The 22,766-nt window shown below is 44.9% G+C and overlaps 1 protein-coding gene across 2 annotated transcripts; it reads left to right on the top strand.

The window, feature by feature from the left end:
- The first annotated feature begins 1,932 nt into the window (after positions 1–1,932).
- On the top strand, positions 1,933–22,403 carry IRF6 (interferon regulatory factor 6). 2 transcript variants are annotated; one of them, XM_514168.9, is made up of 9 exons: positions 1,933–2,187; positions 6,098–6,169; positions 6,728–6,904; positions 11,537–11,741; positions 12,673–12,801; positions 15,665–15,823; positions 17,205–17,597; positions 18,307–18,425; positions 19,444–22,403. In XM_514168.9, exons 3-9 carry the CDS (start codon positions 6,731–6,733, stop codon positions 19,666–19,668), a joined length of 1,404 nt encoding a protein of 467 aa, XP_514168.2. In that variant the 5' UTR covers positions 1,933–2,187; positions 6,098–6,169; positions 6,728–6,730; the 3' UTR covers positions 19,669–22,403. The 2 variants fall into 2 exon arrangements, with proteins under 2 accessions (XP_514168.2, XP_063648717.1); XM_063792647.1 differs by lacking the exon at positions 1,933–2,187 and having other exon boundaries at positions 5,767–6,169.
- Positions 22,404–22,766: the final 363 nt, after the last annotated feature.

Raw genomic sequence — 22,766 nt, forward strand, 5'->3', positions numbered from 1 at the left:
AATCTGGGGCTCTTCAACACACTTGTATGAGTATGCTAGGGCTACCGTAACAATGTACCTCAGAGTGGGTGGCTTGAACAACAGAAATTTTTTGTTTCATAGTTCTGGAGTTTAAAAGTCCAAAATCAAGGGTCTGAGGGATGTGAAAAAAAAAAAAGAAGCTCTATTCCAGGTATCTCTCCTTGGGTTGCAGCTAGCTGTCTTCTCTTTATGTCTCTTCATATCACCTTCCCTCTGTGGGTATCTGCCTCTGTGTCCAAATCTCCTCCTTTTATAAGGACACCATTCATATTGGATTCAGGCTCACCCTAATAACCACGTTTTAACTTGATTACCTCCATAAGGATCCTGTCTCCCAATAAGGTCATATTCTGACATCTGGCTGTGGTTGCAGTGGGGGTGGTCAGGACTTCAAAATACAAATTTTTTTGTATGTGGGTGACAGTTCAACTCATTGTACCACTCCTCCACAGTTTCTCACTCATTACTTTAAACACCAAAACCTAAGTGACCTGCTCATGCCCCATTTCACCTACGACAGCTCAGTGGTTGAGGGTGGGGGATTTTTAAAAGTCTCATTTACTGTTGCACAGCCTCCTGCAAACCTGTCCTCTAGACAGATGAGGAAGGTGAGGGCAATCTCATCAAGCACCTGTTAGGGTACATGCAGGACTTGAATTTCAGGTAATAACAAGGAATGCCTTCTTGTTCTCTGACGCACTGTCTATATGGTATTTTTAATCTTTACGCCAATAATAATTGCAAGTACATATAAAGCACTTGATAAGTGCTAAATACTGTTGCAAGCAGTTTACATGTAGTTATTGAATTCCCACAATACCCCTGAGGTATGTACTATTACTAACCTCTTTCTACAGATAAGACACCAGGGCCTAAAAAGCTTAAGAAACTTTCCCAAGTCTGTAGTAACTGATGGAGTTGGGGTCTAAATCCCAATAGTTGGCTCCAGAGGCTATGCTTTTAATCATTACACGATAGTGATCAGAGGAAGCAGGAACTCCAGTCTGGGCAACATAGTCAGACCCTGTCTCTAAAAAAAAAAAAAAAAAAATTAGCCGGGCATGGTGGCCCATGCCTATATTTCCAGTTACTTGGGAGGGTGAGGTGGGAGAATCGCTTGAGCCCAGGAGGTTGAGCTATGATTGTGCCACTGCATTCTAGCCTGGATGACAGAGCCAGACCCTGCCTAAAAAAAAAAAAAAAAAAAGGAATTGAACTGGGTGCCAGTGCCTGTAATCCCAGCACTTTGCGAGGCTGAGGCGGATCCCTTGAGCCCAGGTGTTGCAGACCAGCCTGTGTAACTTAATAGCAAGACCCCATCTCCAAAAAAAAAAAAAAAAAAAAAAAAAAAAAAAAGAAAAAAGAAAGAAAAAAGAAAGAGAAAAAAGCAAACAACAACAAAAAAGAAGGCAGGAATTATTATTCTCATTGAAGAGATGAGGAAACTGAAACCAAGAAGCTAAGTAACTTACCCAGGGTCACACGGGTAAGAGGCAGAGTAAAGGTAGAATTCTAGTCCTGAAAGCCTATGGCTTCTCCCAGACAGGACCAAGTGTCCTGGTTCTCTTCTTCATGTGCAACTCGACTTACACAGGCCCACGAGTAGTAGGGCCAACCCAGAATCTCAAAACCCTTATTTGTGCTTAACTGTCTGCATACTGCAGGGTAATTATGGGCCGTGAAGGAGGGAGGCACCCTCTCGACTTAGATCTGAACTCCCAGTCGCTTCCAGTTCCCAGGACCACCAGCCCTGAGGCGTAAGGCTAGGCCTGAATCTAGGACTTTCTTAGCCGGAGTTAGAAGCGGAGGAGTAGGGTGGGACACTGGACGGACGCCGCTGGGCCGGGCAGCCCAGAAACGCGGAGTGTCATATTTCTTGCAACTCGCCAATCCCGAACGCCGGGGGGCGTGGCCACACCTGGGAGGCGTGGCCGGGCGGATGCGAGGGCTGCGGCGTCCTGGGGCGAGGCGCTGACGTGAGCTCGGCGCACCTGGGCCGGGCAGGTAAGGGCTGGTGCGGGACGGGGAGAGGAACCTGCAGTCCCTACTTGAGTAGAGCCAGGCGGCCCTTGGCTAAGACGTCGAGGAGCGTGGTAGCGACGGGTGATCTTCACTGCGGACTTGGTTCGGAGGGACGTCCGCTTCTGGTGGACAGATTGAGCAAAGGTGGGTACGCCAACTTCTGGGGACCAGCTTGAGGGAGGAGAGGCTCCCCCGTGGGTGGGGTAGGACCCATCCCCGGAGTTTGTAGGGGGTGAGAGAACTTGCTTGGGGGCATCTGTGTGTTTGGGGTGGGTACCCACTGGGGCTGGGTGCCTGTCGCCCTCTTCCAGATAGCTTTGGGGCGGCCTCAGTTCTGTAGCGCTAGGCCCCTCTCGAATCTACACTTGTGTCTACTCTCCCTACCCCCACTGCCGAAGCGGAGGGCACTGCTCTCGGCCGTCAACAACCCCACTATCCGGTAGAGCTAAAGCACCGCGCCCCCTTCAGTCTTACCAACTTGCCGCTGGCCCCTGTGTCCCAGAGAGGGGACTTCCCAGGTCCGCAGGCCCTTGATCCTAGTGGGCGTTTTGGGAAACTGGAGTGACGGTGGCCAGGAGCTTTGGAGCATTGGCGGTTTGTTTTCCCTCCCTGAGTCTGTTTGGCACAGTTAGGCCCTTCGCCCTGGGCCTGGGAGACACCCTTGGATTTCCAAGGAGCGGAGCTAGGTGCTGGGGAGGGTGGCGCTGGGGTGTGGTTGCTCTGGGGGTGGGCCTCTTTGCCCGAAGGGGCTGGAGGGTGGTGTGGAGAATGGGGAAAGTCTCCCAGGCCTGACTTGGAAAGGAGGCCTGAGGTGTCACTCTTTACAGGGAGCCTGCTTTGTGGTAAAGGGGTCATCCTGTTCCAACCTGTTCTCTTGGTGGATGTCAAGAGTGGAAGTGAGGGAAAGGAGATGGATAGAGAGAGGAAGGCGCTTGGGTGGGATTGGTGAAAGCTGGTGTTGACCCAGGAGTGTGGTTTAGGATGAGACGTGTGTATGATGTATGACAGTGGCACTCAATACCTTGTAACTCCCGTTCGCCATCCCCCAGCTTCCATCCAGCAGAAGGGAAGGGTGTGGGCATTTTGACTAGAGGCCTGCAGTTTACCCCTAAGCAGGGCTAAACTAAACAGGGAAGCCTGAGGAACGGAACTTAGAGGATGGCATTTCATTTCTTTCAGGAGAAAGGGAAGAACTGGGACTGCTAAGAATTGTCTGCGAGAAATGGCGTGTGTTTTAACCTGAGCAAAACCACTGATGGCCAAATCTCGGCTTTTGTGTGGCAGTGCCCCTGGAAACTAGTCTGGGGAGGAGCTATGGAGGTGGCAATGAGGGTGTTTATGGAGGACCTGCTCCCTAGAATAGGGGTATGGGAGAGGACAGTTATGCTCGGAGGAGGCTGAAAGTGTCCCTCCTCTATGCTCACTGTGAGGGGAATAGATAGGTTAGCATCATTGTCCTTTGGCTGGTTAAGTACCTGTTAGAGACACAGGCCTTACATTTTGCTGTGATGGCAGCTAGAGATACCAAGATGAGTTCAACTAGGCTAAGGTGGTTCTTCAGGCATTGGGATTTGGGTGGCAAGAGTGTTTAGAAAGAGAACTCTGATTTAGGTGTGTTTGAGAGTGGATGTTATGCAGTCTCCACCTCAATCACTTTATTGGCCCTCTATGCTGCTGGGATCTTTGTTGATGTTTTTAGTTTACTTTCTTGGTGCGCAGAAGATGAGAGGGACATGGAAGACAAGGTGCAGTGGCAGGGTTTGGTACAGAACACTCTGACTTAGGAAATAAAGCACCTCAGCCCAGATGTAAAATGGGAATAGTAATATCACATTCAGGTTCATGAGGATGAAATCAGACATGTTAGTTAAAGGTTCATGTAAAAATTGTAAAGCCTACACAGATACAAAGGATTGTTGTTACCATCCTTCATAAGAAATGTCTTATTGTCCTGAGGTTAAGAAAAAATTACTTGTAGTTTTTTAAATTATAAATTGAAACATATCATTGTAGGAAAATATGAATCATATATAATGTATATGGGAGAATGTAAAAAGCACCCATAGTTGCATCACTAGATAACCATTACAAATATTTTGTTGCATTGTTGTATTTATTTCCTTTTTTCAGTTCTGTGTGTATGTGCACAAGTATGCAAGTATATGCTGTGTTACAAGATGGAGATAGTGCTACACAGTCAAGTTGTATGCTGTGTTTCCCCCTGCCCCCACAACTTCATATTGTAAACATTTCCTTGAGTATAATACAAATTCTGACACCTGTTGTTAATGGCTACTTAATATTGCAGCCTGTGGTTGTGACGTAATGAACCGTTTCTGTCTTGGCCATTTGGGTTTTCAATTTTTCCATCTCTGCCTGTTTTTAGAGTTGTAGTTACTGGGTGGTGAGTGGGGGAGATCTTGGCTGACTTTCAGAAGGTGGGGAGGGTTTACAGTGAGGGAGGCAGGGCATGGGCTTGGAGGAGGGCAGGCTGGGGCTCCTTCCATGGGGCTGAGGCAAGGCTGCTCTTGTGTAGTCCCATCTTAGGAGAACACTGAGAACCCAGGGCTCTAGATCTTAATCACTGATCTCTGTGGGTGGCTGCTTCTCCTTTCCCATCATCAGGTGCAGCTCCTGGTCTTGGCCTGATTGCCTTAATTTTTGCATGGTGGGCTTTGGATCAACTACAATAAGTCCTTTTGGACTTTTCTTCAAGTCCACCATCGGTCAAGAGTTGGATTTTAATGTCTGACAGGCCCAAACACAGCACTTACCAGTATTGCAATGGAAATTCTCAAAAGCTCTTTACTAGATTGACTGGTTTGGTGCCTATTTCCCTATCCTCTTTTTCCTTCTCTTGCTCCATCCCCCTTTCAGTAGTGATAGGACTGGGGAGCAGAAGGTAGAACTAGCCCTTGAGAGAATATGCATTCCCTCCTCCTTATAAGGCTTATAATGCACTCCATGGTTTGATGGTTTCACATGCTGCCCTACAAAACACCGTAATTCAAGGCCAACTACATGGGGGTACTTGAACACTGCGTGCCAACCTGACCTACCCACTATGCTCCCAGGGGGAAGGTTTCAGTTGCAGGACTTGGTAATTGGGTCAGAAAGCTCAGGTGAGAGCAGGTCTTGCCTTGCTCTTAAAGTGCCAGACGCTGAGTTGGGTTTGGGTTTTTCACATTTGTTGGGAGTCTGGCTGGGGAGAGAAGTGGTGTTATGGGCCACCCCGTCAGCTAAGCTCTTCTGAGTAGGAGCCTTCAGCTGACCCTTTTAACCTCTTTTCTTTCCCACCTGGCACAGTTTATTCCCATATTTAGCTTCTTTGCTGTAAGGTTGTTTGGTTTCAGAACTGTGGTCCAGGCAGGGATCTTTCTGGGTATGAAGGTGACCTATTTATCTTCCACTCCTCCTCAGGCCATTGTGGGGCTTGAGAAGTTCCAATGTGGAGTTTCTCAAGAAGGAACATGGAGCTTCAGTGTTTAGTAACTAACACCGTGCTTGGCACACAGTAGCTGATGAACAAATATTTGTTGAATGAGTGTTCTTTTTCCAGGCATCTCATTCTCATCTTAAGTAAAAACAAAATAAGAACACCAAAAAATCCAAACACAACATCTCAGACAAACAATTCTCCAGTGACTGTTTTTTTATCAGTCACCCAATCTGGGAAGGCTTTTGTTTTCTGCTGTGAGTGCCAGCTGCTCTTGAATGTTATCTGCTATGCCCATGTATTTTTACAAGAATCAATTGCAGACTTTACCCAGGCTGGCTCCTGCAACCAATTGGTTCACTCCAGCCTTCATTGGGAGATAAACAGACCCAAGGGAGGAGGCTGTCCTAGCCATGCAAAGCTTGTCTCATGACTGCTTTTAGTACTCTAAGTACTCTTAGTACTTTAGTATTTGGTTATTCTAGGGCTTCTGAGCTTTACCAGACTCAGTAGTGGAGACGTGTTCTCAGCCTTTGTCGCCAGTGTTCCCAAGCCTTCTCCCAGACACTGGATTGTTGTATGGATAGCCAGCTGAGACCCCTCCTTTTCTCCATACAGAATCTTTGAGCGGTCAAGGGAAAGACAAACCGACTCTTCAGATCCCTGCGGACACACTGCCTGCTCTTCCATGTAAGTGAGGACTCTGGAGTCCAGGATCTACCCCTTATCTACTTCTCCCTCATCATGGTGGTGTCATTTATTTCTAAAATATTCCCATTCACTTTTAGTTGTCTTGTTTAAAAAGAGAACATGTGTCAGCTTCTCACTTGTATAGTTGTTGCTGTTTCCATAACTTTTTTCTTCCCTCTCCTGAGATGAGATTTCTGAAAAGAGCAATTTTCCTTCTCTTCCAAAGCCCTTGGTGCTTCAGGAAGGACTGTGTTCCAGCAGGATGACATCACCTTTTTATTTTTCTGCTTCAGGATTTAAACAGAAGAAATGTGATCTACTTAGCTGATAAGTCTGATTTGGCTAGAGCATGAAGTGTAAATGGCTTTGGAATCAGAATAAAAAGGACCTTTTAACCTCTTTTCTTTCCCACCTGGCACAGCTTATTCCCATATTTAGTTTCTTTGCTGTAATCTAGTGAAACTGTAGCTCTAGTAGATGGGAAGGGTGGCTGGGAAGGGTTCCCAGTGGCTGGCCTAATTCTTCTGCTCTTCCCATTTCTCCCTCTGACCCCCCCAGATCATGGCCCTCCACCCCCGCAGAGTCCGGCTAAAGCCCTGGCTGGTGGCCCAGGTGGATAGTGGCCTCTACCCTGGGCTCATCTGGCTACACAGGGACTCTAAACGCTTCCAGATTCCCTGGAAACATGCCACCCGGCATAGCCCTCAACAAGAAGAGGAAAATACCATTTTTAAGGTAAAGGACTTCTTCTACCATCAGACCTTTCTGGATTTTTTTTTTTTTTTTGGCATGGGGAATACACTAGATCTAAAACTCTGGTGAACAGAGAGAATGCTTATGATGGGGGTGCCCAAACTCAGCAGGCATAGTAATTCCTCTTTTGGGGGCATGTCTGCAATGGTTGAAGCCGTTTATTCTTTCCCACTCATTGAAGGTACTCACTCACATCCCAAAGGATACCAGCTGGGGTTGGCTAAAACTCTCATTAGTGATTGTAGTGATGTGTTTGTTTCAAAAGCTAGCGAGGGTCAGCAGTTGACTCTTCCTCCTCAATAACTCAGAGCTCTTGCTATGCAGAGAGGTGCTTGGGCCTGGGAATGGATACTCAGACCAGGACAGAACTATCAGGTGTTAGCAGGCACGCAGTATAGCCTATGTGATTGGTATAGAGGGCTCTCAGCAAGTTTTTCTTTCTTTTTCTTTTTTTGTGGGATATGGTCTTGCTCTGTCAACCAGGCTGGAGTGCAAGTGGCATGATCATAGCTCACTGCAGCCCTGACCTCCTAGGCTCAAGCGATCCTCCCGCCTCAACCTCCCACGTAGCTGGAACTATGAGCACACACCACCACGCCTGGCTAATTTTTGTATTTTTTCTGTAGAGACGGGGTTTCACCATGTTGCCCAGGCTGGTCTTGAACTCCTGGGGTCAAGTGATCCTCCCTCCTTAGCCTCCCAGAGTGTTCAGATTACAGGCATAAGCCACTGCACCTGGCAAGCTTTTCTTTTGAGTTAAAATATTTCGCCCCATCTATAACTGGGGCTTAAAAATCAAGGGTGATTTAATTACAAGTTTTAATTTTATAAATGGTTTTAAAAATAAGAAATAGCACTGATATGACAGTCATTTTATTTAACTGAAAACAAGATTTAATCACATAGCATTTTACAAAATTTAAGTGAAACCAAAGCTTGACTTAAGACAGAAGTAGGTGGACAGGCTTGTTGTGGGAAAGGTTTTCACATGGTTTGAAACCCTGGAGGCTATGCCTCTGCTCCAGACCAGCTTCTTTCTTGGTCACTTCCATCTCATGAGTAGCTTTAGTTCCTGCATCCCAAGACACTGAGAAGTTAGTTTTGTTTGCCCTTTTCTTCTTTGAGTATAAGCTAGAAGTCACAAGTGAAATACAGTCTCTACTGTGGGTCTCTCAAGATTCATGCTTTGGGTCCTTGCTGAAATTGGGTTGGGAAAGGGCAGAAAATGTAAGCGCAGGGTTCAAAAGAAAGCCATCCTTAGGATGTTTCCCACCCAACTCAGTTATGTCAGGTGTAGAGATTACAGGCAGAGAGAATATTGACCTGAAGGTACTTAGAAAATCTAAATCTTAATTTAGATTTTAAATAACAATATAAAAGTTGATAAGGTTAGTACCTATAAACCAGCACCAATTATTGGAGTTGGCATTGAGAAGGGCACAGGCCCATCTTGGCCCATTTGGCCTCTTGTGGCCATGGTCTGAAACTGGATTTGCTGTTCAAGTGTCTGACAGTGGCTGGCCCTGGGGAAGAGACTATTTCCTGAAAGCCCTGCTCATGAGAGTGATGCTTTGGGCTTGCATGCTTGGGGCTTGAGGAAAATTGGGCTGTGGGGGAGGTGGCTTTGTTTTAGTTATATCTGTGCATCTGTTTGCAGAGTGCAGGGGGAGGGTGCTTTCACAGATACCAAGCTCCGATGGCCTTTAGCAGAATATGCAGCTGGGGCACTAACATTAAATGGGTGTCTGTGTCCATTATCTCTTTTAATTCTCGTGACAACCCTGTAAGGGAGGTATTACCTTCATGTTGTTGATACAGAAGCCAAGTCTTAGAGGGGCTGAATAACTTGCCAAAGTCACACAGCCAGTAAGTGGTGGGGGTAGGATTTGAACCCATGACTTTCTGTCTGCATCCCACCCCCCATTATACTGCCCTTTCTGATCAAGAACTGGAAGACCTGGCCTCAAATTCTACTACCATCAACTGCATGTGTAGCCCTGAGCAAGTTAACCTCTCTGGGCTTCAGCTCTCCCTTTGGTAAAATGGGGATGAAATTAGTCTTGCCTGTGAGAATCAAGTGAAATAAAGTATGGAAAGGGATTTGTAAAGCACTATAAAAATGCAGATTATTTCCTCTTTAGAAAGAGAAATAAGGACCTGCACAGTGATCAGAATCTCTTGCTAGCAAGACTCAGAATGGGTTTGAACAAGCGATGTTTATAAATCACAATGATTGCCACATGGTTCCTTCTAGGCTCTCCTTTCTTGATTCTTTTTTTTTTTTTTTTTTTTTTTTGAGACAGAGTCTTGCTCTGTCACCCAGACTGGAGTGCAGTGGCGCGATCTCAGCTCACTGCAAACTCTGCCTCCCAGGTTCAAGCGATTCTCCTGCCTCAGCCTCCCAAGTAGCTGGGATTACAGGTGTGCACCACCATGCCCAGATAATTTTTGTATTTTTAGTAGAGACGGGGTTTCACCACGTTGGCCAGGATGGTCTCAATCTCTTGACCTCATGATCCACCCACCTCAGCCTCCCAAAGTGCTGGGATTACAGGCATGAGCCACCGCGCCTGGCCTCCTTTCTTGATTCTAAAGTTCCAGTCTTAAACGATACGGCTCTTCACTGCATCAGCCTTGGGTGCCCAGTGCAATCTGGGTGGGTCCTGGGGATGGCTGTGTGGTGAGCAGGAAGGCTGGGGCTCTGGTTCTGGGTTGGTCTGGCTGCTCTCCATGGAGGAGCAGGGATTTAGGGAACCACAGAAATGTGCAGAGCTCTGCCAAAGTCTTCATAGTCCGAGTCAGCTGGGTGGGGCCAGAGTTAGCGTGGGCACACAGAGGATCAAACAAATGGAAGGGAAAATTTGGGGAGGCAGCAGCCAGGTACTGCCAGGTAACTGGAGATAGGCCTTCCAGATACCAGCGACCAGTGAAGTTGAAATCTCCCGTAGGGGGTTGGATAGAATGGAGCAGCAGTTAGGCCCCCTAGTGTCTGCTCAGCCACCTGGGGCAGCAGAATGTTGTCAAACTTCTTCATTCCATACCACAATCAAATGGAGGGACCCAAATCTGAAAAGATGGTAAGAGGAAGTGATCTGAATTGGAGGAGGAGGATTTAGATTAGCTTTTGAGGAAACTTCCTCATGCCTGTGAGGTTCTTCAGGGGGCGACTGAAGGAGATCAGAGCTCTCAAAGGATGGGGCAGAAAAATTCAATTTCAGCTTGAGGAAGAAGCCTATGATCAGAATCAGAGGAAGGGATTGGGTTTGGACAAATCATATACCCTGTTAGCTTGAAAACGTTGGTGTGTGCTTCCTGTCTTGAGCTCTCTGCTAATGGTACCTACTTTTTCGGCATCAGAACAAGTTGTACTCCTGCACAAAGAGATCAGAGAACTTGTTAGCAATGGGGGAGAGTGGCTATCCCATTGCAGAAACAAGAATGCCTGTTAGAGCTGAAAGTAGGGCCAAGTGTCTACTCCCTGCTTTGCTCCTGAGCACCTTGGTCTATGACTTGAGCAGCTTAGATTTTTCCTTTCCTCATTAGGGAGGCTAACTTCTTCTTGTCTGGGGAAAGTGCTGTGAGTTTCCATATTTGAAAACCAGAGAGAAGGAGTCAAAGTGGTTTTAGTCCGTGCTGCTAGCCACTGGTGTGGTTGACAGCATGATGCTTCTAGTGAAGCAGAAGTTTGAGGGGATAGGGTAAGGTAAGGGGTGTGGATTTTTTAGGACTTGAGGCCCTCAGCCAGAGGGACAAGCTGAACCAGTGTGTTTCCTTCCCTCCTAAAGGCACTTGGTTTCTACAATTCTTTTTTTTTTTTTTTTTTTTGAGATGAAGTTTTACTCTTGTTGCCCAGGCTAGGGTGCAATGGCACGATCTTGGCTCACTACAATCTCCACCTCCCGGGTTCAAGTGATTCTCCTGCCTCAGCCTCCCGAGTAGCTGGGATAATAGGCATGCACCACCATGCCCGGCTAATTTTGTATTTTTAGTAGAGACAGAGTTTCTCCGCATTGGTCAGGCTGGTCTCAAACTTCTGACCTCGTGATCCACCCGGCTTGGCCTCCCAAAGTGCTGGGATTACAGGCATGAGCCCCTGCACCCAGCTTACAATTCTTTATTTATGTATTAGATTGAAGACTGACAGGAGGGAACACAGGAGGCCAAACTCTTCATATCCTCTGCCATGCCTCTTTGTCTTACCTATTGTCGTATAAGCAACTCATGTCAAAAATGAATAAGCGAAGAAAAAAAGTTACTTGAAATTCTGCTATCCAGAGTTACCATCTGCACTTTGGTGCATATTTTCAGCAGGCTTTATCTTCAGCCCTTCATTAGAGCATTGTCGTCTTGATGAGTGCCGGTACCAGTGCTTGAGATAAGGTTCCTCCTTTTAATATATTGTGTTTGCACATGGCTTTATTTCCCTTAGGCACCTGTCTTGCCTGGTCCTAAGGGCAGTGTTTCCTGCTGCAGTCTCTGTAAATTGGGGTTGGGATGATGGGGCAGTCATGCAAAAGTGTGTGTGTGTGTGTTTGTGTCTATGAGAAAGGGTAAGCACATGCTTTGCAGTGGCTCTGGGCAATGATAGGACTCACTGTGGTTTCTTGTTCTCAGGCCTGGGCTGTAGAGACAGGGAAGTACCAGGAAGGGGTGGATGACCCTGACCCAGCTAAATGGAAGGCCCAGCTGCGCTGTGCTCTCAATAAGAGCAGAGAATTCAACCTGATGTATGATGGCACCAAGGAGGTGCCCATGAACCCAGTGAAGATATATCAAGTGTGTGACATCCCTCAGCCCCAGGGCTCAATCATTAACCCAGGTGAGGCCCCAGGTGCTGGGGAGAAGGTGGGCAGCATGCCAGATTCTGGGCTGGACTCTTAAGAGATAGTCAACTTGAAAACAGCTTGATTTACACAGTTTAAGATGGGTAAAGCAAGAAAGCCTTTCTCTGGGAAAGACCCACAAAACAAAAGATGCAGACTCAGCAAAATCTTGCTTACTTAGAGGAATGTTTTTTAACCTGGTTACTTAAAGCATTAGAAAGTGGAGGGGTATACAGTTCTACTGTAAAAGTAGCCTCTTTTGGGATTCAAGAGGCCAGGTAGTTTTGAAGGAGAAGGGATTAAAGCTTAAAAGGTTTGCGTTCTAAACCTGGCCGTTATCACTTTACTACTTGTGGGACTTGAATCAAGTCATTTTACCTCTTGTAAGCCTCAGTTTCTTCAACTCTAAAATATGAGATCTCAGCTTTCCTATTTACTTCAAAAGCTAGTGTGAGAATCAATTAACATGGTCTGTAAAAAAAAATTAACATGATCTGTGAAAAAAACTTTTTTTAATTGACAAATAATAATTGTACATATTCGTTGGGTATATAGTGATGTTTTGGTACATATAATAGTGACAAGATCAGGGTAATAAGTTCTTTATACATATTGGGTGACTGATCGTTTAATTCATAGGATACTTTGACTAAGAGAATATCTCCTGATCCCTCCAATTAACTGCATACTTAACAAGTACTAACAGCCAGATAGTTTAGATATGTGCTCCAGTGAATCTAGGGAGGTCCTTCCATGAGAGAAGTGTTCATTCCCTTGATTCTCACTCTTTTTAGCTAGGACACTGAGGGTGTGTACTGAACCTGAGGAGCCTCTGGGCTAGCAGTCCCTAGCTTGAATGGTGGGTCAGCTGCAGGGGTGGCAGTGCAACCTGAATGGCTCACCTGTGAGCTTGTATATCTTGGGTAGGATCCACAGGGTCTGCTCCCTGGGATGAGAAGGATAATGATGTGGATGAAGAAGATGAGGAAGATGAGCTGGATCAGTCGCAGCACCATGTTCCCATCCAGGACACCTTCCCCTTCCTGAACATCAATGGTGAGTGGGGATGATGGGTGGTACAGAGACATATGGAGGATGTAAGGAGTTTTGACCTTGGAACTGTCAATACATTGGCCACCACTGCCCTGAAAGCAGGATCAGTCCCTGCAGCCAGACTGCTGGACTGTTAGCAAGTGGGAGTCAGAGGTGAGGAACTCCCTGCTGGCTCAGTTATCCCAGTAGAGTTGGGTGGGTTCCAGGCAATAGAACATCTTTGGAAGCTTATGTGCTAATTCAAAGAAATAAAAAATTTGAATTCATTCTTAACCCAACATACAAATATATCATCAGTTACACATTTTGCCAATTTCCTTCAGGCCAAGTACAGTGTCATTTTTACGAGTTACGGGCAAACTCTTCTAATATTTCCCTTGGTATAAATTCTGTGTCACTTCCTTCACAAGGACTACTCTGCCTAGGCTGTATCACGGGAAACTTGTGATGTCTGTAGCTGATAGTACTTGGCTCTGATAGGATTTATCTGCAAGAGACTTTTCTTTTATGGGCTTTTGAATCCAGCTTCCTAGGAAAATTGAGTTGGGAGCTTGAGAATCCACCATGTGACAGAGCAGGTACTGAATCTCCCACTGCATTTTCTGAGGATACTTGAACACACGTTGAATTGCTCTTTCTGCAGCATCTTTACTTCATTTGTCCACTGAAATGCTCCTACTCAAATGACTTGCATCCAGCCAAGCAGTTTTTCATTGTTTTTTTAGTACCACCTGGCTGCAATGGGTCAAAATGAGATAACTTGTGCCACCTATAAAACTTAGGATAACAAGATGATTTATTTAGTATTTTCAGGTACTCTACCATAGGTGATGCCTCTACCTTTGAGAATCAGGAAATGACACTTGTCTGTCCACTGGCCCTCCTTCATTTATATCTTTGCAACCAAGTGTGGGTAAAGAGAAGTTTCATAGAGATCTTGCAGGTCAATATTGCCACATGTTCAATGTCACTAATCATTAGAGAAATGCAAATCAAAACCACAATGAAATACCATCTCACACCAGTCAGAATGGCTGTTATTGAAGTCAAAAAATAACAGATGCTGATGAAGTTATGGAAAAAAGGGAACACTTATATCCTGCTGGTGGGAATGTAAATTAGTCCAGCCACTGTGGAAAGCAGTTTGGTGATTTCTCAAAGAACTTGAAACAGAATCACCTTTTGGCCCAGCAATCCTATTATTGGGTATATACCCAAAAGAATATAAATTGTTCTACCATAGGGACACATGTACCTGTATGTTCATTGCAGCACTTATTCACAATAGCAAAGACATGGAATCAAATTAAATGCCCATCAATGGTGGACTGGATAAAGAAAACGTGGTACATATATACCATGGAATACTATGCAGCCATAAGAAAGAGTAAGATCATGTCTTTTGCAGCAACATGGATGTAGCTGGAGGGCATTATCCTAAGTGAACTAAAACACAGGAACAGAAAACCAAATATTACGTGTTCCCACTCATAAGTGGGAGGTAAACTGAGTACACATGGACACAAAGAAGGGAACAATAGACACTGGGGCCTCCTTGAGGATGGAGGGTGGGAGGAGGATGAGGATAAAAAAACTACCTATTGGGTACTATGCTTATTAACTAGGTGACGAAATAATCTGTATACCAAACCCCGGGACATGTAATTCACCTGTATAACAAACCTGCACATGTATCCCTGAAACTAAAATAAAAGTAAAAACAAACAAAAAATTGCCACAGGTTACATTCCCACTTAGTGAAATTGAACATCTAGAAATATGGGATCCTTTCCCAAATGTCTGGCTGCCTCATTCTCTTATTCTCACCCCCTAAAAGGATGCAGTTTATTTCTAGCATCCTGATTTCCTATTTCTGTTGATCTTTTATTAAAGCTAATATTTGTGTGTCCTTATGTTTTGAGCTGCCTTTAATCCTTTTTTGGAAAGTTGTAGAATAGATACTAAAAACAAAAAAGTAAAATGGGAACATAAATTTAACCAGTTCCCATAAATTTAACCAGAGTGCCATTGCACTCCAGTCTGGGTGACAGAATGAGACATGATCTAAAAAAAAAAGGGTCAAAGAAACATTAATCTTTGTGATTTCAGAGCTGTTGGGGCAGAGGATGAAGAATTGTTGAAGAATAGATGCCTAAGAGGTGAGGCTAGGAGGAGAAATCTGTAGACTTTGGAGCAAGTCAACTTTGACAGTAGCAGGGAAATACTCTTTTTTTTAAAAAAAAAAAAAACCTTTTAATTGGATCCTTTTGAATAAATAATACTTTCACATGGTTTACATTCATAATGGTACAAAAAGGTAAATCAGTGGAAAGGTTTTCCTTCTATCCTGTCCCTGAACCTTTCATTTCTTTCCCTGGAGGAGTCAGATCCTTCTAGGTTCCTGAGTATCCTTCCAGACATTTTATGCATGTAAAAGTATTTGTTGTTAAAGGTATTTCTATGCGTTAACACTTACTCGAAGCTAATCAGCTAATTTAGCTGAGTTCGTTTTATGGAAGACAACCAGCTTCTATTTAATTGCTGGGGCCAAATTTTACAGTATGGAATGTCTTACTCCTTGTAATTTAACCTCCAGAGAAAACTCACTTGTCTATGTTAATCTTCAGCAAACAAAGGTTTTTAAAACTATGAATTTGTGGGAGAAATAATATGATTAGGAAGCAGGAGCAGGGGAACCTTATTTCTTATTGCGTTAGTTATGGGAATCACTGATGGGCTGGAAGATCACACTGGGTCAGGGTTCAGTGTTTGGTTCTTGTCTACTGACCTTGTGAGTTCTCAGAGCATCAGCAAGTGATGTGCACGTGTGGTACCCCTGTCTGCTCACCATATGCTTTTGTTTTAGGTTCTCCCATGGCACCAGCCAGTGTGGGCAATTGCAGTGTGGGCAACTGCAGCCCGGAGGCAGTGTGGCCCAAAACTGAACCCCTGGAGATGGAAGTACCCCAGGCACCTATACAGCCCTTCTATAGCTCTCCAGAACTGTGGATCAGCTCTCTCCCAAGTAAGTGAGACTTTATCTTTCTTGCTGGGTCTTCTGCTTCTATTATAGACTCTTTCCTGTCCTGCTTTCTAACTTCATTTCTTTGCCATGTATTGAAAAACTACCTGTCTCAGAGGCACCCTCTGTTTCTGTTTCCTGGCTAGCCCATGAGTCACCAGGGAAGAAGTAAAGAAACACTGGCCCAGCTGGGTGTGGTGGCTTACACCTGTAATCCCAGCCCTTTGGAAGGCTGAGGTGGGAGGAGTGCTTGAGGCCAGGAGTTTGAGAATAGCCTTGGCAACATAGTGAGACTTTCTACAAAAAAATTTTTAAAAAATTAGCTGGGCATGGCAGTGCATGCCCGTGGTCCCTGTTACTTGGGAGGCTGAGGTGGGAGGATCACTTGAATGCAGAAGGTCGAGGCTGCAGTGAGCCCTGATCATGCCATTGCACTCCAGTCTGGGTGACAGAATGAGACATGATCTAAAACAACAACAACAACAAAAACATTGGCTGACACTTACTTGCCCATAGGGATGCTCTGATTGGTTATAGCTCCAGCTCCAGGTTATTCAGGTCTTAGGTGGGTAGGAGTCCCAGATTTATCAGTCACGCAGGGGGATTTAGTGACAAGGCCAGTTGTGGAACAGGGAGGTTAATGGCCATGGATTTGGTAGAGGAGGCTCTTGGATTTTGAGAGGCTTTAGGACCTACAGAAAAAAACCTCTTTCTGAATTTGGTACGAATTTATCTCAATGAAGAATCAATGTCATTGCTTGGGTCTCCCTTTCACAGTACACTTGGTAGGCATGTGAGTGCTATTAATAAAATTTTGTCCAAGAGGCTAAGTAGCTTTGATAGGGGCTATTGGGTTCAATGGAGATTTGCTGAGTAAAAATTAACTTTGATGTGAACTGTGTCCTTTTATGGTATATTATTAGAGCAGATCCCCAGTGTGTGTGTTCACATGTCATTTTCAGAAAAATTGTTTGGTATTGCTTCTTCTTCCTCAAGTTTCTTTAAACAATAAGCTAAAAATGATACGCAAACCAGATACCTTAGTTTTTAGCTCCTTCCAGTGACCATTGGTGTGAAGACTCAGTCAGTATAGTGTGGGGACACCAGGACCACTTTACTTGATGAAATTGTAGCCCTTGGGGTGTGGTGATTGAACAGAAATAGTTGAGATAGACTTTGAACTGTTTGCTTTCAGGCAGCCTTTTGAGTGAATATTCCAGGGATATGTTGATGTCTCCCTTTATTGCAGGAAGGATAACTATGGCAGTGGCCTTCCTGAATGCTGGTTGAAAGGTGGCTTGATCTTAATGGACTTGCATGAGTCACAGGGATGAACAGGCAGAGCAGTGAAGCAGGACTCTCACTGTCATCTCTAACCTTGCAGTGACTGACCTGGACATCAAGTTTCAGTACCGTGGGAAGGAGTACGGGCAGACCATGACCGTGAGCAACCCCCAGGGCTGCCGACTCTTCTATGGGGACCTGGGTCCCATGCCTGACCAGGAGGAGCTCTTTGGTCCAGTCAGCCTGGAGCAGGTCAAATTCCCGGGTCCTGAGCATATTACCAATGAGAAGCAGAAGCTGTTCACTAGCAAGCTGCTGGACGTCATGGACAGAGGACTGATCCTGGAGGTCAGCGGTCATGCCATTTATGCCATCAGGCTGTGCCAGTGCAAGGTGTACTGGTCTGGGCCATGTGCCCCATCACTTGTTGCTCCCAACCTGATTGAGAGACAAAAGAAGGTCAAGCTATTTTGTCTGGAAACATTCCTTAGCGGTAAGTCATTTCTCAGAAAGTTGATCGTGGGAATTGTTCTCTGGAAGTACATTCCTTCCACTATCCCTGTCTTTCACCTTCCTGCTTTCCTGGCGTGGCAAAGATCTTAAAAAATTTAGTCTGGAGGAGGTCAAGGGAGAACAGAACTTTGGTTCTAAAAATTGGAGGTGACCTAGGCAACAAAGAAGGGAGTTTCACTCCAAAGCTATGTACTTGGAAGCTATTTTTAAGTTGGTTGTGGCTCCTTCAATGGCAGAAGAGGGAGAGAGTCCTGTCATTACACCTCAAATGTTACCAGCGTGTCTTTAACTTTGAAAGGTAATCCTGTTTGTCATGTTCAGAATAGCACATATTCTTTTGGGAATTATCTGAGTGGTGAATTCAAGCAGGCAGTTTTAGGGAAAGCACCGAGACGTGAATTTTTTACAATGTGGTTTGAACTGCAAGTCATGATCAATGATGTCCAAGAGAACCCTCTGTAATTTGTACTGTTCAATATATTTGTGCTATTCAGTATGGTTGTCACAAGCCATGTGTGGCTATTGAGCATGGAAATATGACTAATGTGACCCAGGAACTGTTTAATTAATTTAAAACTAGTGAGCACATGTGGCTAGTGGCTATTGTAATGGACAGCATAAAAGATGGTATTTGTTGAGTGGATGTGGAATGACCCAGTATACCAAACTTGCTCTTCCACTTTCTGCAGATCTCATTGCCCACCAGAAAGGACAGATAGAGAAGCAGCCACCGTTTGAGATCTACTTATGCTTTGGGGAAGAATGGCCAGATGGGAAACCACTGGAAAGGAAACTCATCTTGGTTCAGGTGAGAAGATAAGGCTGTGTCAACAACTCTTCATCTTTTTGCCAATGCTTAAGCCCCGAGATCTGGGTTGAGCCCTCATCAAGCATCCATCAGCCCATGTAGGTTTCAGTCTCATCAGATGGGGTAACAGACTCAGGTTTGTACAGTAGGACTCATGCTGGAAAAGGCAGGGTCCTTAAAATGGGTGACTGATTTAGTGGAGATCTTATCTTTCATTCTCTTACTAACCTTAGAGTCTTGCTGAAACCTCACAGGATATGACCCTTTCCAGGTTTTCTTCACACACACATACACACACACACACAGACACACAATGTAAATTGCACTTTTTTTTTTTTGGAGACATGGTCTTGCTGTGTCGCCCAGGCTGCAGTGCAGTGGCACCATCTCAGCCCACTGTGGCCTCAACCTCCCAGGTTCAAGTGATCCTCCCACCTCAGCCTCCCAAGTAGCTGTGACAACAGGCACAGGCTACCATGCCTGGCCTAATTTTATTTTTAGCAGAGATGAGGTCTCACTATGTTGCTCATGCTGGTCTGGAACTCGTGGGCTTAAGTGATCCTCCTGTCTCAGCCTTCCAAAATGCTGGGATTATGGGTGTAAGCCACCATACCTGGCCCTTTCCAGCCTTTCTTAGAAAAACCTTTTGAGTTACTTTTAGGAATATAAATTTATTCTAGGAAGTGGCAGCAAGGCCACTTGGGCTTTGCCCCTGGAGTTGTGTAGCAAGGCAAGCAATAGATGATATTTTGTAAAAAGTCTTGCAAAGTAAGCAGTCATTTATTTAGGCATGTGATGTAATGTTACATCTAGGTTCTTTACCTTCATTTGAACCAACTTCCACAGTGAGCCTTGGCAGAAGGATGGTCCAGAGAGATGAAGGCATATCCTATATTTAGACTTCAGAATGGGGTCTTCCTCAGGGCCTCTTTGGTCTGTCCTTCAATCTTGGGTCCATTGTGCTATTTAAAAATACCTTTTCCTCAGAGGATACACCTGTGTTCTGTGTCCTGAACAGGTCATTCCAGTAGTGGCTCGGATGATCTACGAGATGTTTTCTGGTGATTTCACACGATCCTTTGATAGTGGCAGTGTCCGCCTGCAGATCTCAACCCCAGACATCAAGGATAACATCGTTGCTCAGCTGAAGCAGCTGTACCGCATCCTTCAAACCCAGGAGAGCTGGCAGCCCATGCAGCCCACCCCCAGCATGCAACTGCCCCCTGCCCTGCCTCCCCAGTAATTGTGAATGCCATCTTCTTCCTTCTCTTTTTTATAATATTGTACATATGGATTTTTTTATTGTTTAGATTTAACCAGCTTTTAAATCTCTCTTTTCTCTAACAGTGTTAGAAGTTTGTGATCTCCAAATATGCCTAGATTTAAAGCTGATTTAATTTATGGAAAAATCACCCTTCAGACTTTGCTTTTCTTTTTCAAATCTCCTAATGGTAGTATGATATAGCATAGTAGAAGGAGATTTGGCCTGGGAGTTTGGACACCAAAGTTCTAGCTGCAGCTTTGCTTCCAATGTGACCTTGAACAAGTCCTTTAACCTCTGGGCTTCAGATTTATTGCTTATAAAGTGAAGAGATTGGAGTAGTGCCTGAAATTGCATCCAGCTTTAGAACGGACTCGATGACCTTCTTCTACTTGTACAAGGCTAAACTGCCTGGAACAGAATCCTTCTGCATTGTTCTTGTACCACATTTTTCCTTGGTTTTGTTAAAGTTTCCTCAAGCACTGATTTGTCCAGGATTGAGCTCTGTTTGACCTGTTCTGCTAGTATAGTAAGCTGGCTCCCTGATGGGGGAAGTGAGAGGGAGAGGAGCTGGCTGGCTGGTTGCTTAGAAACTATGCTGGATATCTAAATAGAAATGGGTGCCAAAGTCTGAAAGTCACCCAGCCTGTGGAGTGAAAGCTCACAAATTTGGCTTCTAAAGGGAAGCTGTTGACACAGAAAGCCTAGGGATTCTGTGGAAGAATAGGTTGTCAGGCATTTACCTTATTACCACTCAAATACCAGTGTGTGTGTGTTGGGGGGGCGGCAGGGAGAGGGGGTAGGTGACAGTATGTGACTCAGGTGTTAGCTTTAAGAGGAAAGAGCTTTATTTTTCTTATTTTCTTCTCTGAGCTAGACTGAGCTGGGGATCTAAGATGTACTTCTCTGACTACAAAAGGGACAGTATCATTTAGATTTTTGCAGTTGGAAGAAATGGGTTGTTGAGTGTTTTAAGGCTGGAATGAAGAAGGGCTGGGCAGTACTCTTCTGGAAAGGCTCACCTAGCATGAACCTGCTTGTCTCCCTTACTAGTGGAGGTATCTGAGTGTGAACAGTGAAGGTAAACAGTGGTATAGAACAATGCAGCTCTATCTGTCACAAACTGGTCTTATCTAGAAACATCTGCTGAGTCTCTAACCCTTTCAGCTTTCTCTTCTTTTTTGAGACAGAGTCTTGCTTTGTTGCCCAGGCTGGAGTGCAGTGGCAAGTCACCACTTACTGCAGCTTTAAGCTCCTGGGCTCAAGCAATCGTCCTGCCCCAGCCTCCTGAGTAGTTGGGACAAGAGTCGTGCACTATGATGCTTGGCTAATTTTTTTTTTTTTTTTTTGTAGAGATGAGGTCTTGCTATGTTGCCCAGGCTGGTCTTGAACTCCTGGGCTCAAGCAATCTGGGACCTAAATGGCAAATAAGATGCTAATCTGTGGTTGCAAGCCCCAGTCCTCTTGAATAGTGATGCCTATCTGTCTGTGTTGGGACATAGTAAGGAAGCCCATGTCTAGTCTGGTACCTTTAAACCAGGCCATCTCCAACTTTTCAAAATGACTCAAAAGTTGAGCTAGCCTTATTTTAAATACTAAAAGTTCAAAATCAGTGGTGACATGAGGACTTATTTATTTAAAGTGCTTAAGCCTTGGTTTTAGAGTTTCTAAGAGACCTAGTGGAATTTGCTATTATGAAAAGCATGAAAAGATTAAGAAATCTGGCTAAAGTTCAGGTGCCCAGCTTCGAGGAAAAGTTGGGCTTTTAGGGACCAGGAAGCATTAAAGGCACAGAAACTTTACATTTTGGGGGTCATTTTGTTGAGTAGGTGAAGTGAGGGATTTGGGCTTGATATTTGGCTGCCCCATCTCTATGTGGGAACTCAAAGTTAAAAACCCACTGTAGGTAAATTAGAAGGGCAGCTCTTGAATCTGGGCCAGTCTATATCACTTCTGTGAAGTGCTAACAGCCAGGCTATCTGTAGCCTGGGTGGGAGCCCAGATAATGTGAGCTGGTAAAGGGTATTGGAAAAGTGCCAAGAAATACCAAGCTTTTGGTTCGTAACCACTATAAAAAGTTTATGAACATGTCAGAGGAATGGATGAGTGATTTGTGAGGACTTAACTAGATACCCCGGTTTCTTCCTTGTTTTGGCTTCTTTTCAGAATGCCGGGAGAGTACATGCAGGGATTCCATCTGATCACCCTCAGCACTCTTTCTCTGGTCCTGCTGGATAGATTTAGATTTCCTTTCTTTTTTTAGGGCCTCAGTCTGCTATCTCCTTTGGTGGCTACCACCACTCACTCCCTTGATATCTTCTACTCCCTTGCCTTCACCTTGCTTAAGACTGAGAAGGGAGTTAGATTTTGTCACTAGCTCTTCTTTTTCCTCACTGTGTACCCCACCAAACAAGATTAGTTCAAGTTAAAAAGAACCTATTGGAGGTAAACTGGGAGAGCAAGTGTTGGATCTGGGCTGGTCCCTTTCCCATAAAATTAGGTCCCTGGTTGTATGTTCCCATAGCACCCCATACTTCCTCTCTCAGAATAATCATTTCCCTTGTAATGCTCAGCATCCGCATCCTGCTTGACTGCAAACTTGCTGAAGGTAGGGACTGTTTGTCTTGGACTTCGCTGCCAGTCCTTAGAACAGTGTCTGGGACACAGTGTGTTCTCAAATATTTGTTGCTGGAATAAATAAATGAACTAAATCAGTCTTTTAGGGATTTACTGTTAACCACCATGGGAAAATTAAATAAATGCGGGGAAGGAAAACGTTCTAAAATTAGAAGACTACTTTCTACTCTCAGCTTCTGATTCCCTCTGAGCTAAGAACCAGACAGCCTTAGGCTGGTAACTCCTATAAGCTGGTCCTCCTCCCATGCTGACCCCATCTTTACTGTACAATTCACTTTTCATGGTCTGAAGGCACCACCAAGATAGATCCAGGAGTGACAACTCCAGTGTAGGTGTCTGCTGTTCCCTTAATCTCTGTCCTGCTCCAGGTATAAATAAATTGGGGCCATTTCCTTAGATATTGGGGTTTTCTCAAGAAATCCTTTCCCTTCGTGGCATGGGTC

The sequence above is a fragment of the Pan troglodytes genome, chromosome 1 (assembly GCF_028858775.2).
Source record: "Pan troglodytes isolate AG18354 chromosome 1, NHGRI_mPanTro3-v2.0_pri, whole genome shotgun sequence".
In the NCBI taxonomy this organism is placed as follows: domain Eukaryota; kingdom Metazoa; phylum Chordata; class Mammalia; order Primates; family Hominidae; genus Pan; species Pan troglodytes.

Coding starts and splice junctions, on each gene's coding strand:
- IRF6 (XM_514168.9), top strand. CDS start 6,731: ATGGCCCTCCACCCCCGCAGAGTCCGGCTAAAGCCCTGGCTGGTGGCC. Junction 17,598..18,306: donor TCTGGAAACATTCCTTAGCG/GTAAGTCATTTC, acceptor CACTTTCTGCAG/ATCTCATTGCCCACCAGAAA. Junction 18,426..19,443: donor GGAAACTCATCTTGGTTCAG/GTGAGAAGATAA, acceptor TGTCCTGAACAG/GTCATTCCAGTAGTGGCTCG.